Source organism: Coptis chinensis, chromosome 3 (assembly GCF_015680905.1).
Source record: "Coptis chinensis isolate HL-2020 chromosome 3, ASM1568090v1, whole genome shotgun sequence".
NCBI classification, from domain to species: domain Eukaryota; kingdom Viridiplantae; phylum Streptophyta; class Magnoliopsida; order Ranunculales; family Ranunculaceae; genus Coptis; species Coptis chinensis.
In genome coordinates this window covers 96,375,787-96,387,761 of record NC_141458.1, presented here as the reverse complement: position 1 = coordinate 96,387,761, position 11,975 = coordinate 96,375,787, and the positions used below count along the sequence as shown (strand labels likewise).

The window sequence follows — 11,975 nt, the reverse complement described above, 5'->3', positions numbered from 1 at the left end:
CTTTACTAGTGGCATGTACGTGCTTTGTTGTTTGCACATCAATGACGAACCAAACCATATGGAAAATTTTGGCAAAGTTTAATCCTATGATTGATTACTTGTTTTCAGTGTGGATACAGGCATTTTATGATGATTTTAGGAACAACAGAAACCTATTTTGACTGGGAATCGAGACTGTTGGTTAGACAAGACAGGAGAACTGAGCTAAAACAGGTTGGGCCGTGTTTTCTTGGGCTTTTGGGCCGTTAATCTTTGTCTGTAAAATACATAATATTCAAAGAGCCGACACAGAGACACTGAAAGATACACTACTAGGAGTACTAGGTTTCTGCAGCTCTGGTAAGTATTTAAGACAAGCTGCTCGTTGAGTTCAATGTAGCTTAGCGACATTTACAACTCTTTTCTCACTATATGTTGAAGGACACTCTTCACAATTCCTATCACTGTTTTCAGCCAGTCTCAGCAAAACAATGGTCTCTATCATTTTTTTTTTCTCTATTTTTAATTCTAGCTGAACTTTGAAGGAACAAGAATAATTTTAAGAATCAGAATCTATTAACTGGAAAAGTTCGCACGTCCTAGTCACTAATTCCATTCCACTGAGTACTCAATGCACGTGTGTTCTTACCGTCAGTAATTCCGTTGCATTGAGTACTCATTGGCCATCTTATCTTATCTTTTGTTTATTTTTTCACTTTTATGTTTGAAAATCTGAACATTGCTGTTATTTCTTTTTTCTTTCTTGGACATGCATAGGGGGACAATGAAGCTTTTGGAGGCTCTAAGCTTCCACAGCAATGGAAACCAGGCCAAGGAGGATTAAGGGCTACCATGTTCATTTATGGTAAGATTTTTACTAGTTCACAAGGTGAACAATTTGAAAACATATTATTATCAGCATAAACTGGGGTGTGAATGCATGATCATCACTAATGTTCTTTTTTGTGTACCATTAAACTTTGCAGTTCTCACTGCATTTGAGAACATGGGATTTGTTGCCAACATTTCGAGTTTGGTTCTGTATTTTCACTTTGTGATGCATTACAGTTTTCCTGATGCTGCCAACACTCTCACAAACTTAATGGGTTCAACTTTCTTACTTGCACTCCTTGGTGGCTTCATTTCCGACACTTACCTTACTAGACTCAATACTTGTCTAGTATTTGGAGTTCTTGAAGTGCTGGTAAAGTTTACTCTCAATCTCATTCTTACTGTTTGGTAATGACCAGATTCATTGAGTTCGTTACTGAAAATGGCCACTATGTTCTAGGCTTTGATGATAATCACAATTCAAGCTCACTATCCTAAGTTACTCCCTGAGCCATGCGGCCCGTTGATGTTGAATTGCAAGACAATTGGAGGTAGTCAGGAACTGATGTTCTACATATCACTAGGTTTATTTGCATTAGGTGCAGGTGGAGCTAGAGGATCTCTTCCTGCACTTGGTGGTGACCAATTTGATCGAAAGGATCCCAAAGAAAACAAGGCACTGGCAAGCTATTTCAACTGGTTTTTACTCAGTTTGACACTTGGTGCCTCATTCGGGGTTACATTTATTGTTAAAATTAGCATGGCAAAAGGATGGGATGTTGGTTTCTTCATCGCCATGCTCGGTTCCTTTGTTGGTTATGCTGTCCTTGGGTTTGGAAGTCCTTTCTATCGTGTGAGACTGCCTGGTGGTAGCCCGATCTTAAGTATCATACAGGTTTCTCTATCTGACCCCTTGCAGCAGTCAAATGTAGTACATGTCTGATATATTTAACTAATGATTTTAACTCACTTTTACAGGTTATTGTTGTCGCATTCAAGAATAGAAAATTAAAATCCCCAGAAGAAAATCTTGAACTGTATGAGATCAGTGATAAAGAATTACCTGAAGATTATGACAAAATTCCAACCAGCCATCAGTTTAGGTGATATATTTTGAAAGTCTTTAACATGCAGTATATTTCTCAAGGACATGCCAGTTCGTTAGATAATTATCTTTCTTGGTTTGAAGAGCTATACTGACTTATTTCTGCTACTATATTGAATATCAAAGAAATAAGCAGAGGACAACATATATTCATCTAATTGATCATATTGATACATTGAAAGTATTGATTTATGGTGCTGACAATTCTGTAACTACTTGAGAATTCAAAAAAATTATTTAATTTCTTGAAACAGGTGCCTAGACAAAGCTGCTATTCTTCCCAAAGATTCAGTCCCCAGGCCATGGGAAGTTTGCACAGTGACTGAAGTGGAAAAAGTGAAAATCATAATAAGGATGCTGCCCATCATAGCCAGTACAATTCTAATGAACACATGTTTAGCACAACTTCAGACGTTCTCGGTACAACAAGGGAGCACTATGAACCTTTACCTCGGTTCTTTGGAGGTTCCAGCATCATCAATCCCAGTAATCCCACTAGTTTTCATGACTATTCTTGTTCCTATATATGAGTACATCTTCATTCCCTTTGCTCAAAAGATCACTCACCACCCATCCGGCATTACACAACTTCAGCGTGTCGGTGTAGGACTTGTTCTCTCTGCAATTTCAATGGGTGTAGCAGGAATTGTAGAGGTAAAGAGAAGAAACCAAGACATTAAGGACCCTACAAAGAACATTAGTCTCTTCTGGCTGTCCTTCCAATATTGCATTTTTGGAATCGCAGACATGTTTACCTTAGTTGGTCTCATGGAATTTTTCTATAAGGAAGCTCCCTCTGGCATGAAATCACTTTCAACTTCGTTCACATTTTTATCACTAGCGATAGGCTACTTCCTTAGTAGTATATTTGTTTCAGCTATAAACTCAATCACTAAGATGGGCAGGAGAAAAACAGGGTGGTTGGCTGGGGCAACTCTTAATGAGAGTAGGCTGGATCTGTTTTATTGGTTCTTGGCAATGCTTAGCTGCCTTAATTTCGCAAACTATCTCATCTGGGCCTCATGGTACAAGTACAAGTCAGATGATAATTCTTCGGCGACTATTGGATCATATTTTCACAAGGAAGAAAGCAATGAAGCTGTTGAAGCTAAGCCCAATAGTCCTGCCTCTCCAATTGACTCTTGGCTCAAAGATGAGGCAAGTGAAAAAGCACCTGAAGGTGTCAAAACTATGCAGAATAGTCCTTCCTCTCGTAATCACACAGCCTGAAAACTATTGACGTCCTAATGGAGAAATTAAAGATTGTAGTTGTTAATTAAATACATCTCAACTCCAAAGAGAAGAAAAAGATGATAGAACTGATCATTTACTGAGTGTCATAGACATATTTCGCTAAATCAAGTATTTGTCAACAAGGAACGATATGTAGGTATATCTTGAATGAACATATAATATTTCTCTGTTGTTCAAACTTGCATTATACTAGGCAGTTCGAGCAAAGTTGCCTTAAATATTTAAAATTCACTAAAAACTATAAACGGGAAAAAACACATTAACACGCTATATCTGACGATGCCAAATCTGAAATAATGGGATCTTAAGTTTTTCTAAACACATTAAACGTGACAAAAAATTTCCACGAGTCAACACTGTTAGAAAAATGATTTGCTTAAATCCATTTGAGATATGAATGAGTAATTTGTCTTTCAAGTTATTCCATATTGATATGAAATGGTTTCTGAAAAGAAACAGTACGTAAAGTGAGAAAAACCTTTTCGAAAGGGTGTATTGGTTCGAAACAGTGCATTATGCCGAAAAGGTGCGACCTTTCGAAATGTGACAACCGGTTGGAAAAATAAGATCATCTTAAAAAGGTGTGATTTTCGAAATAGACACTTGTTCAAAGCTTGATGCTTTATGCCGAAATGGTGTGTCTTTTCTAAACATGTGACTTTTCAAAGAATTGCTTACTTTTTTCCAAGAGTCACTGTGTTGTTTCGAAAAGGCACCACTCACCTATAAATAATGGATGAATTTGGAGAGAAAGACACACCAGATTACATGGAGTTCTGATCTTTCTCTTCTCCCTCTGTTCTTAGTCAAATACTATGTTGTGTTCGCTAATTCTGTAGAATTGAAGTGCTAGCTTTCTATAGAAGAAAATCCATTCTATCTTGGGAGACAGTTTCCCATCAACCTTCAAACACCGTGAGGGGGAAAATCTGTCTTAAGGATATAATGTATCTACACTAGGCTCGGATCTAATTAAGAAGTACAAGACACTTACAAGACAAAATGTTTGTATAGTTTGGTAATTAGTAAAGAGTAGGTACAATTAAGTTGTATATTCCTAACAACTTAAGACATATTTTTTTTTTCTTTACCGAACATAATTTGTTTATGTTTTCTTTTCTTTTTTTATTTAAAGGAATAACAAAGTGTGATTGTATTTTAGAATATGGCAACACCACCAGTTACACCTGCTGTTACTGTTCCTACTGCTGTTCTCCATTTTGTTCCTCATGGGGAGAAGCCTGAAAAGTTCAATGGAACTGATTTCAAGCGCTGGTAACTGAAGATGCTCTTCTATCTGACCACCCTTAACTTGGCAAGGTTTCTATGGGATAAGGCTCCTGATGTAAGCCCTGATGAAACTGACAAAGAGAAGGTTTTGGCCAAGGATGCTTGGTTTCATGTTGATTTCTTGTGTAGAAATTATGTCCTTAGTGGGTTGGCTGACTCATTATACAATGTGTATAGTGTGTTCAAGACTGCTAAGGAACTTTGGGATTCGTTGGACAAGAAATACAAGAGTGAAGATGCTAACATGAAGAAATTCATAGTTGACAGATTTCTTGATTTCAAAATGACGGATAGTAAGACCGTCATAAGCCAAGTCCAAGAACTTCAAGTAATCCTCCATGATGTCATTGCTGAAGGAATGACCCTAGAAGAATCTTTCCAAGTGGATGCTATGATTGAGAAATTACCACCATCTTGGAAGGATTTTAAGAACTATCTTAAGCATAAACGCAAAGATATGAATCTTGAAGAACTGATTGTCCGTCTAAGGATAGAGGAAGATAACCGCCTATCTGAGAAGAAGGGCAAGGATCCCATGGTGGCAAAGGCCAATGTTGTGGAAGGATCAAGTGCTAAGGGGAAAGAGGAAGCCAAGACAAAGCTCAAGGTGAAAGAGTAGAAATGCGCCTACTAAGTTCAAGGGCAAGTGCTAATCGTGGGAAAATTTGGACATAAGGCAAGTGAATGTCGCAAGCCAAAAAAGTACAAAAAAGCAAAAGATGAAGCAAATGTGACAATGGACATGTTTTACGATAATGTTAATGACATGAACCTATCCGGCCGTGGTTTCGAATGTCTCATGATTGGAAATGAAAGGGAATGGTGGGTGGATACTGGTGCTACTCGCCACATATGCTCCAACAAGTCGATGTTCACCACTTATCATGCTGTGGAAAAGGAAGAACAACTATTTATGGGAAACTCTTCTACGTCCAAGGTTGAAGGCAAAAGAAAGGTTGACTTCTGGGAAGGAACTAACTCTGAATGAGGTGCTCTATATGCCTGACATTCGCAAGAACTTGGTTTCTGGGTCGCTGCTGAGCAAGAATGGCTTTAAGTTAGTCTTTTTTTATGATAAATTTGTACTAACTAAGAATGATGTATTCGTGGGAAAGGGCTATCTTCAGGATGGGCTCTTTAGGATGTCTTGTTTTACTATTGCGCTAAAGAGCGCCAATAAAGTTGAATCTTTTGTTTACTTGATTGAGTCTTCACATGTATGGCATGGTAGATTATGATATGTTAATTATGATACTTTGCGTAGATTAATTAATTTGGACTATATACCAAAGATAAAAATAGACCCACACCATAAATGTAAAACTTGTGTAGAATCCAAGTTGACTAGATCATCATTTCATTCCATTGAAAGAAGTACTGAACCTCTAGACTTAATACACACAGATATATGTGATCTTAAGTACATGCAAACTAAAGGTGGTAAAAAGAATTTCATTACTTTTATTGACGATAACACTAAATATAGTTATGTTTACTTGTTGAGGAGTGAAGATGAGGCAATTGAAATGTTCAAACACTATAAAAATGAAATTGAAAATCCACTCAGCAAAAAGATTAAGGCTATAAGGAGTGATAGAGGAGGTGAATATGAATCACCTTTTGAAGGTTTCTGTTCTGAACATAGAATCATTCATCAAACTACATCTCTTTATTCACCTCAATCAAATGGTATTGCGGAACGCAAAAACCGAACTCTAAAAGAAATGATGAATGCTATGTTGTTAAGTTCTGGTTTACCCCAGAATTTGTGGGGGTGAAGCTTTGCTTTCTGCCAATTACATTCTCAACAAGATTCCTAACAAGAAGACGCTTAAAACACCATACGAATTGTGGAAAGGTCATCAGACTTCCTACGAATTCTTAAAAGTGTGGGGGTGTCTTGCTAAAGTGGAAGTCCCTAAACCTAAAAAGGTGAAGATAGGACCCAAGACTATTGATTGTGTATTCATTGGATATGCAAACAATAAAGTGGATATCGTTTTCTTGTTCATAAATCAGAGATTCAAGATATACATGTTAATACGATTATTGAGTCAAGAAATGCTTCATTCTTTGAAAATATGTTTCCGTATAACATATGTATAGAGCCAAGTTCAACAAAGAGAACTTTAGACGCTATAACTAGTAACTATCCTACACAAAGTGAAATTGAGGAGGAACCTAGACGTAACAAAAGGTTAAGGACATCAATGTCTTTTGGACCTGATTTTCTAACATACTTGTTGGAAAATAATCCTCAAATGTTCAAGGAGGCAATGTCATCTCCAGAAGCTACTTATTGGAAAGAAGTAATAAATAGCGAGATTGAATCCATAATGCAAAATCATACATGGGAATTGGTAGATTTACCACCAGGTTCCAAGACTTTGGGATATAAGTGGATATTCACAAAGAAATTTAAGACTGATGGATCAATCGACAAGTATAAAGCTAGACTTGTGGTTAAAGGCTGTAGACAAAAGGAAGGATTGGATTATTTTGACACTTACTCTCCAGTTACAAGAATAACTTCCATAAGGATGCTAATAGCAATAGCATCAATACATGAATTTGAGATACATCAAATTGATATAAAGACGGCATTCTTGAATGGTGAGTTAGATGAAGAAATATACATGGAACAACCCGAAGGGTTTATTGCTCTTGGACAAGAAAGGAAAGTTTGCAAGCTTGTTAAATCTTTATATGGATTAAAGCAAGCACCTAAGCAATGTCATGAGAAATTTGACAATGCAATGTTGTCAAACGGTTTCAAAATAAACGAGTGTGACAAGTGTGTCTATGTCAAAAGCACTCAAAAGGGATGTGTCATTATTTGTCTCTATGTAGACGATATGCTAATTTTGGATAGTAACATGGATGTCATGAAATCTACCAAACAAATGTTGTCTAGTAAGTTTAACATGAAAGATTTAGGTGTCACTGATGTCATCCTAGGAATTAAGATCTTTAGGATGGAGGATGGACTTGTTCTATCACAATCTCATTACATTGAGACGATTCTTGAAACGTTCAAGAAATATAACATCACACCAAAAAGGTCACCAGTTGACGTAAATCTTCATTTAGCCAAAAATATTGGAGATAGCATATCTCAACTAGAATATTCTCGTATACTTGGCAGTTTAATGTATGTCATGAACTGTACAAGACTTGATATAGCATACTCTGTGAGCAAGCTAAGTCGATATACGAGTAATCCTGGAGAGATCATTGGACTGCTATACTGAGAGTTTTGGGATACTTAAAGTATACTCAGAATTTTGGTCTGCACTATACAAGATAGGAGTGTAAAAAAAAACCGTTAACCCATCATCCGGTAAGGTATCCGGCCTTCACCCGCCACCCAAACCCGCACCGACCTGAAAACAAACCCGCCCGCCCCGCCCCGCCACCGTTTTTACGCGGTCGGGCTATGGGTGTAGGTTCTATGCTCAAACCCAACCTGTCAAGCCGCTCGACCCGCACCGTGTCAAAAGCCGTTGACCCAACTCCGTTGACCTGCACAATTTCAAGACTCTAACTCTAATATTTTTGTATTTTGTTTATTTTTTCTTTTAACTTTTGTAGGAATTTGGGAGATATGAACACAAACTTATGAGTTCAACATCAATTTCAAATATTCAAGTTTGAACATTGGGATATTAACACAGACTTATGAGTTTAACATCAATTTCAAATATTCAAGTTTGGACATTGGACAAATATCAAAAGTTTAAATTCAACTTTCAAATTTTGGAGAAGATTAATCATTCATCTTTGTATTAATTTCGAATTCTTTTAATTTATATTTTATTGTTTTGTATCATAGATCTTCGCTCCCATTTTCATTTTATCATGCTATGGAAAATAATCAATTTACAAATGATAAATCACGATAAAAAAGTTTCAAATTTACAGATATGGTTTTGGGTTTTAGTTCTAGTTTTTTTTTTTTTTTTTTTTTTTTTGTTTATTTTTAATTGATTGATTATATATTTTTTTGTTTATGTTGTGAATTGGAAATATATTACTTGCAGAATTAGAAAGTGTTTTTCTGGGTGAAATTGGGTTAAAATGATAATTTCCACTCGACCCGGATGACCCGCCCAAAACCCGCCCCGTAAGCTGACCCAACAAGTCGGGTGATGGTACTAAGACATGACACTTCAACCTGCCCCGCCCCTCCCCGTTGGTGACCACTGGGTTTGTATCCCCTAGACTCGCCCCAACCCGACCCATCATTATTTGACCCGCGGTTGACCCGGCCAGCTCCGTATTACACCTCTAATATAAGATATCCAGCCGTTCTAGAAGGGTACTGCAATGCTAATTGGATATCTGACACTAAAGACTCAAAGTCCACAAGTGGATATGTCTTTACACTTGGAGGTGCAGCTGTTTCTTGGAAATCCTCAAAACAAACGTGCATAGCGAGGTCCACTATGGAATCAGAATTCATAGCGTTGGACGAGGCTGTAGAAGAAGTTGAGTGACTTCAAAATTTCTTAGAGGATATTCCAAACTGGGCTAAACCTGTGCCAGTAGTGTGTATACACTGTGACAGCCAGTTTATTATTGGTAGAGCACAGAGTAGCATGTATAACGGGAAGTCTCGACACATACGTCGTAGACATAATACCGTTAGACAATTGCTCTCAAATGGAGTTATCTCAATCGACTATGTAAGGTCAAAAGATAACATTGCGGATCCGCTTACAAAAGGTTTAATAAGAGAGCAATTAGAAAGATTATCAAGGGGAATGGGCTTAAAGCCTTTGAGATAATCAACCAAGAGTCATCATAATGGAAAAACCAACCTAGTTGACTGGAGATCCCAATATCTAGGTTCAATGGGCCAATTGAATTATGTTTGTGACTCAGTTAGCACTGGAGAGTAATATTATACTCTAACCCATTCCTATATAAGACAGTGCATATTTGCCGCGAGAACTAGGATAAGTCAAGCTTTTAATGATTTACTATATCTTGGAAAGTTATGTTATCCAAGTGGAGTATTGCAGGATACTTTTTATAGAAATCACCTATGTTAGTGCGAAGTGATGCTGCTTCTATGAGAATTTTAAATGCAAATGTCTCAAAAGCACTATCTGAAACCAAGAAGTGTTCAAGGCCAAAATGAACACAAACGTGAGAACCAACAGTATTCGAGAAGGTACTGCGTGAAGATGATTGTCTAGGTTTTACAAGCGGCTGACAGTTCAAAGACATTAATTGAAGTCTACTGATCGTCCAATTAAATCCGATCATCTTTCACTAAGGCAAGTTCAAGGCCTCCCATGCTACTTGACTTGATGCGGTATCTTTTCATTTGTAAAAGAACAGAAATCCGATGTTCATGATAGAAGAAGCCAAATTTTCATTCATGTGGGGGATTGTTAGAAAAATGATTTGCTCAAATCCATTTGAGATATGAATGAGTAATTTGTTTCCCAAGTTATCCCATATTGATATGAAATGGGTTTCTGAAAAGAAACAATACGTAAAGTGAGAAAAACCTTTTCGAAAGGGTGTATTGGTTCGAAATAGTGCATTATGCCGAAAAGGTGCGACCTTTCGAAATGTGCACTGGTTCGAAACAGTGCATCATGCCAAAAAGGTGTGACCTTTCGAAATAGGCACTGGTTCGAAACAGTGCTTTATGCCGAAATGGTGTGTCTTTTCTAAACATGTGACTTTTCAAAGAGTTGCTTACTTTTTTCCAAGAGTCACTGTGTTGTTTCGAAGAGGCACCACTCACCTATAAATAATGGATGAATTTGGAGAGAAAGACACACCAGATTACACAAAGTTATGATCTTTCTCTTTTCCCCCTGTTCCTAGTCAAATACTATATTGTGTTCGCTAATTCTGTAGAATTGAAGTGCTAGCTTTCTATAGAAGAAAATCCGTTCTATCTTGGGAGACAGTTTCCCATCAACCTTCAAACACCGTGAGGGGGAAAATCTGTCTTAAGGATATAGTGTATCTACACTAGGCTCGGATTTAATTAAGAAGTAAAGACACTTACAAGACAAAATGTTTGTATAGTTTGATAATTAGTAAAGAGTAAGTACAATTAAGTTGTATATTCCTAACAAACACTTCTACGAGAACAAAAGAATGGAATGATTTTATATTATGGATTCGAAATGATAATTTGATAAGTATACAATTGAGTCCTCAAGGCTAGTGCACACATACATAGAATCTGCCATTGCTATCTGAAAATGGAAAGAAACAAAGCAACACAAAAGTTGGACACCCTTCTGTTGAATCAATACCCATAAAACTCAACATGAGCTGCAATTTCCCTGCAAAGCAACTTTGCCTCCGCTGCCAACTTCAGACTCTTAGCAATCATCAACCCTGTTTGCATGTGTGTGGACGCTGCCATATAGGCCTTTGCATCTTCTTCCCTCCCCAGAGGCATCAGTTCCCTTGCAGGAAGAACATTGTCCCACTAAAACTCATGCAAAATCTTATTCATCAGTTCCCAATATTCCCGTTCCCTACAGACACGAAATATATTGTTCCCATTTGGAGTCCAACAATATAGATCAACCCCTTCTCTATCCAAGATCTCCATCTGACCCTGTATCTGAGGCATATAATAGATAGGCATTGTTGCCTAGGGTAGACCAAGTTCAGGTTTTCCCTAGTTATATGGACACTTTACCTCTAATACCCAGCCTCCTGGGCAGCCCTCAAGTAGTCCACCTGGAGAGTCCCCAGCCACTGAAAATTTTCTTCCGCATGGATGGCAAACCTTAAGAAGCTCACATCTCGACCAGTGATTCTTTTGTGGTACCACTCAATCGCTGCAGTCTCATTGAGCACTCCCCAATCCATGGCAGCCCTAGCTGCAATAGCAATTGAAGCACCATGTGGTGCAAATACCTTCTCCTGCCAAAACTCATTACGACGGTTTCCCTTCCAGAATCCCAAGGTGCTTGTGGTCAGCTTGTCTCGAGTAGCGCAAACCACTCCTCTGACTTTTGTGGGGCATTAGAATGGGTAAGCTGGCACTTGACTACCAGAGATGATGGGGAACGAAGAACGAGTGGGCATAATGAAGATGTCACCATTGAGGCAGCAGTGGAGCACGTTCTGACCATGAGAATTTCATGGCATTTTTGGGAAGCTGGAGTTGCTGCTTTGTGGTGAACTAGTTGAATTTGACAGATGCAGATATAATCCCTTGCTGACAGTGTCATTCTTTTTATCACAACTGGATCTAATCTGGGGATCATACCAAGGTCAGACACCGGTAGACAGTAAATGAAAGTTTCAGAATGCAAGAGTTATAAGATAACTAGTAGACATAGCAGTGCATGTAGATCCCGGCATCAACAATTTTAAGAGAGAGAGAGAGGAGTTGCAAGTATGATTCGGCTCACTAACTCTAACAATAGGTCAGAATGGTTAAACAACCAATGTCATATAGGACAGAATATGCAGTAAATTTAACACTCTCGATATAATCAATTAAGATCTTTCAAAAGTCAAAACTAAT

At 37.8% G+C, this 11,975-nt stretch overlaps 1 protein-coding gene and 1 pseudogene across 1 annotated transcript; one reads left to right on the top strand and one right to left on the bottom strand.

Annotated features, from left to right (window-relative positions):
- Positions 1–383: 383 nt before the first annotated feature.
- Positions 384–3,339, top strand: LOC147511884 (protein NRT1/ PTR FAMILY 4.5-like). Its single transcript, XM_086603487.1, has 6 exons — positions 384–473; positions 757–844; positions 966–1,183; positions 1,271–1,705; positions 1,789–1,913; positions 2,170–3,339. Exons 1-6 carry the CDS (start codon positions 471–473, stop codon positions 3,143–3,145), a joined length of 1,845 nt encoding a protein of 614 aa, XP_086459613.1. The 5' UTR covers positions 384–470; the 3' UTR covers positions 3,146–3,339.
- Positions 3,340–10,580: 7,241 nt separating this feature from the next.
- On the bottom strand, positions 10,581–11,975 carry LOC147511883 (uncharacterized; annotated as a pseudogene).

What these genes read in the sequence shown, in the direction of transcription:
- LOC147511884 (XM_086603487.1), top strand. An exon ending in GGCTACCATGTTCATTTATG is followed by an intron (nt 845 to 965) that starts GTAAGATTTTTA and finishes TAAACTTTGCAG; the next exon opens with TTCTCACTGCATTTGAGAAC. An exon ending in CGATCTTAAGTATCATACAG is followed by an intron (nt 1,706 to 1,788) that starts GTTTCTCTATCT and finishes TCACTTTTACAG; the next exon opens with GTTATTGTTGTCGCATTCAA.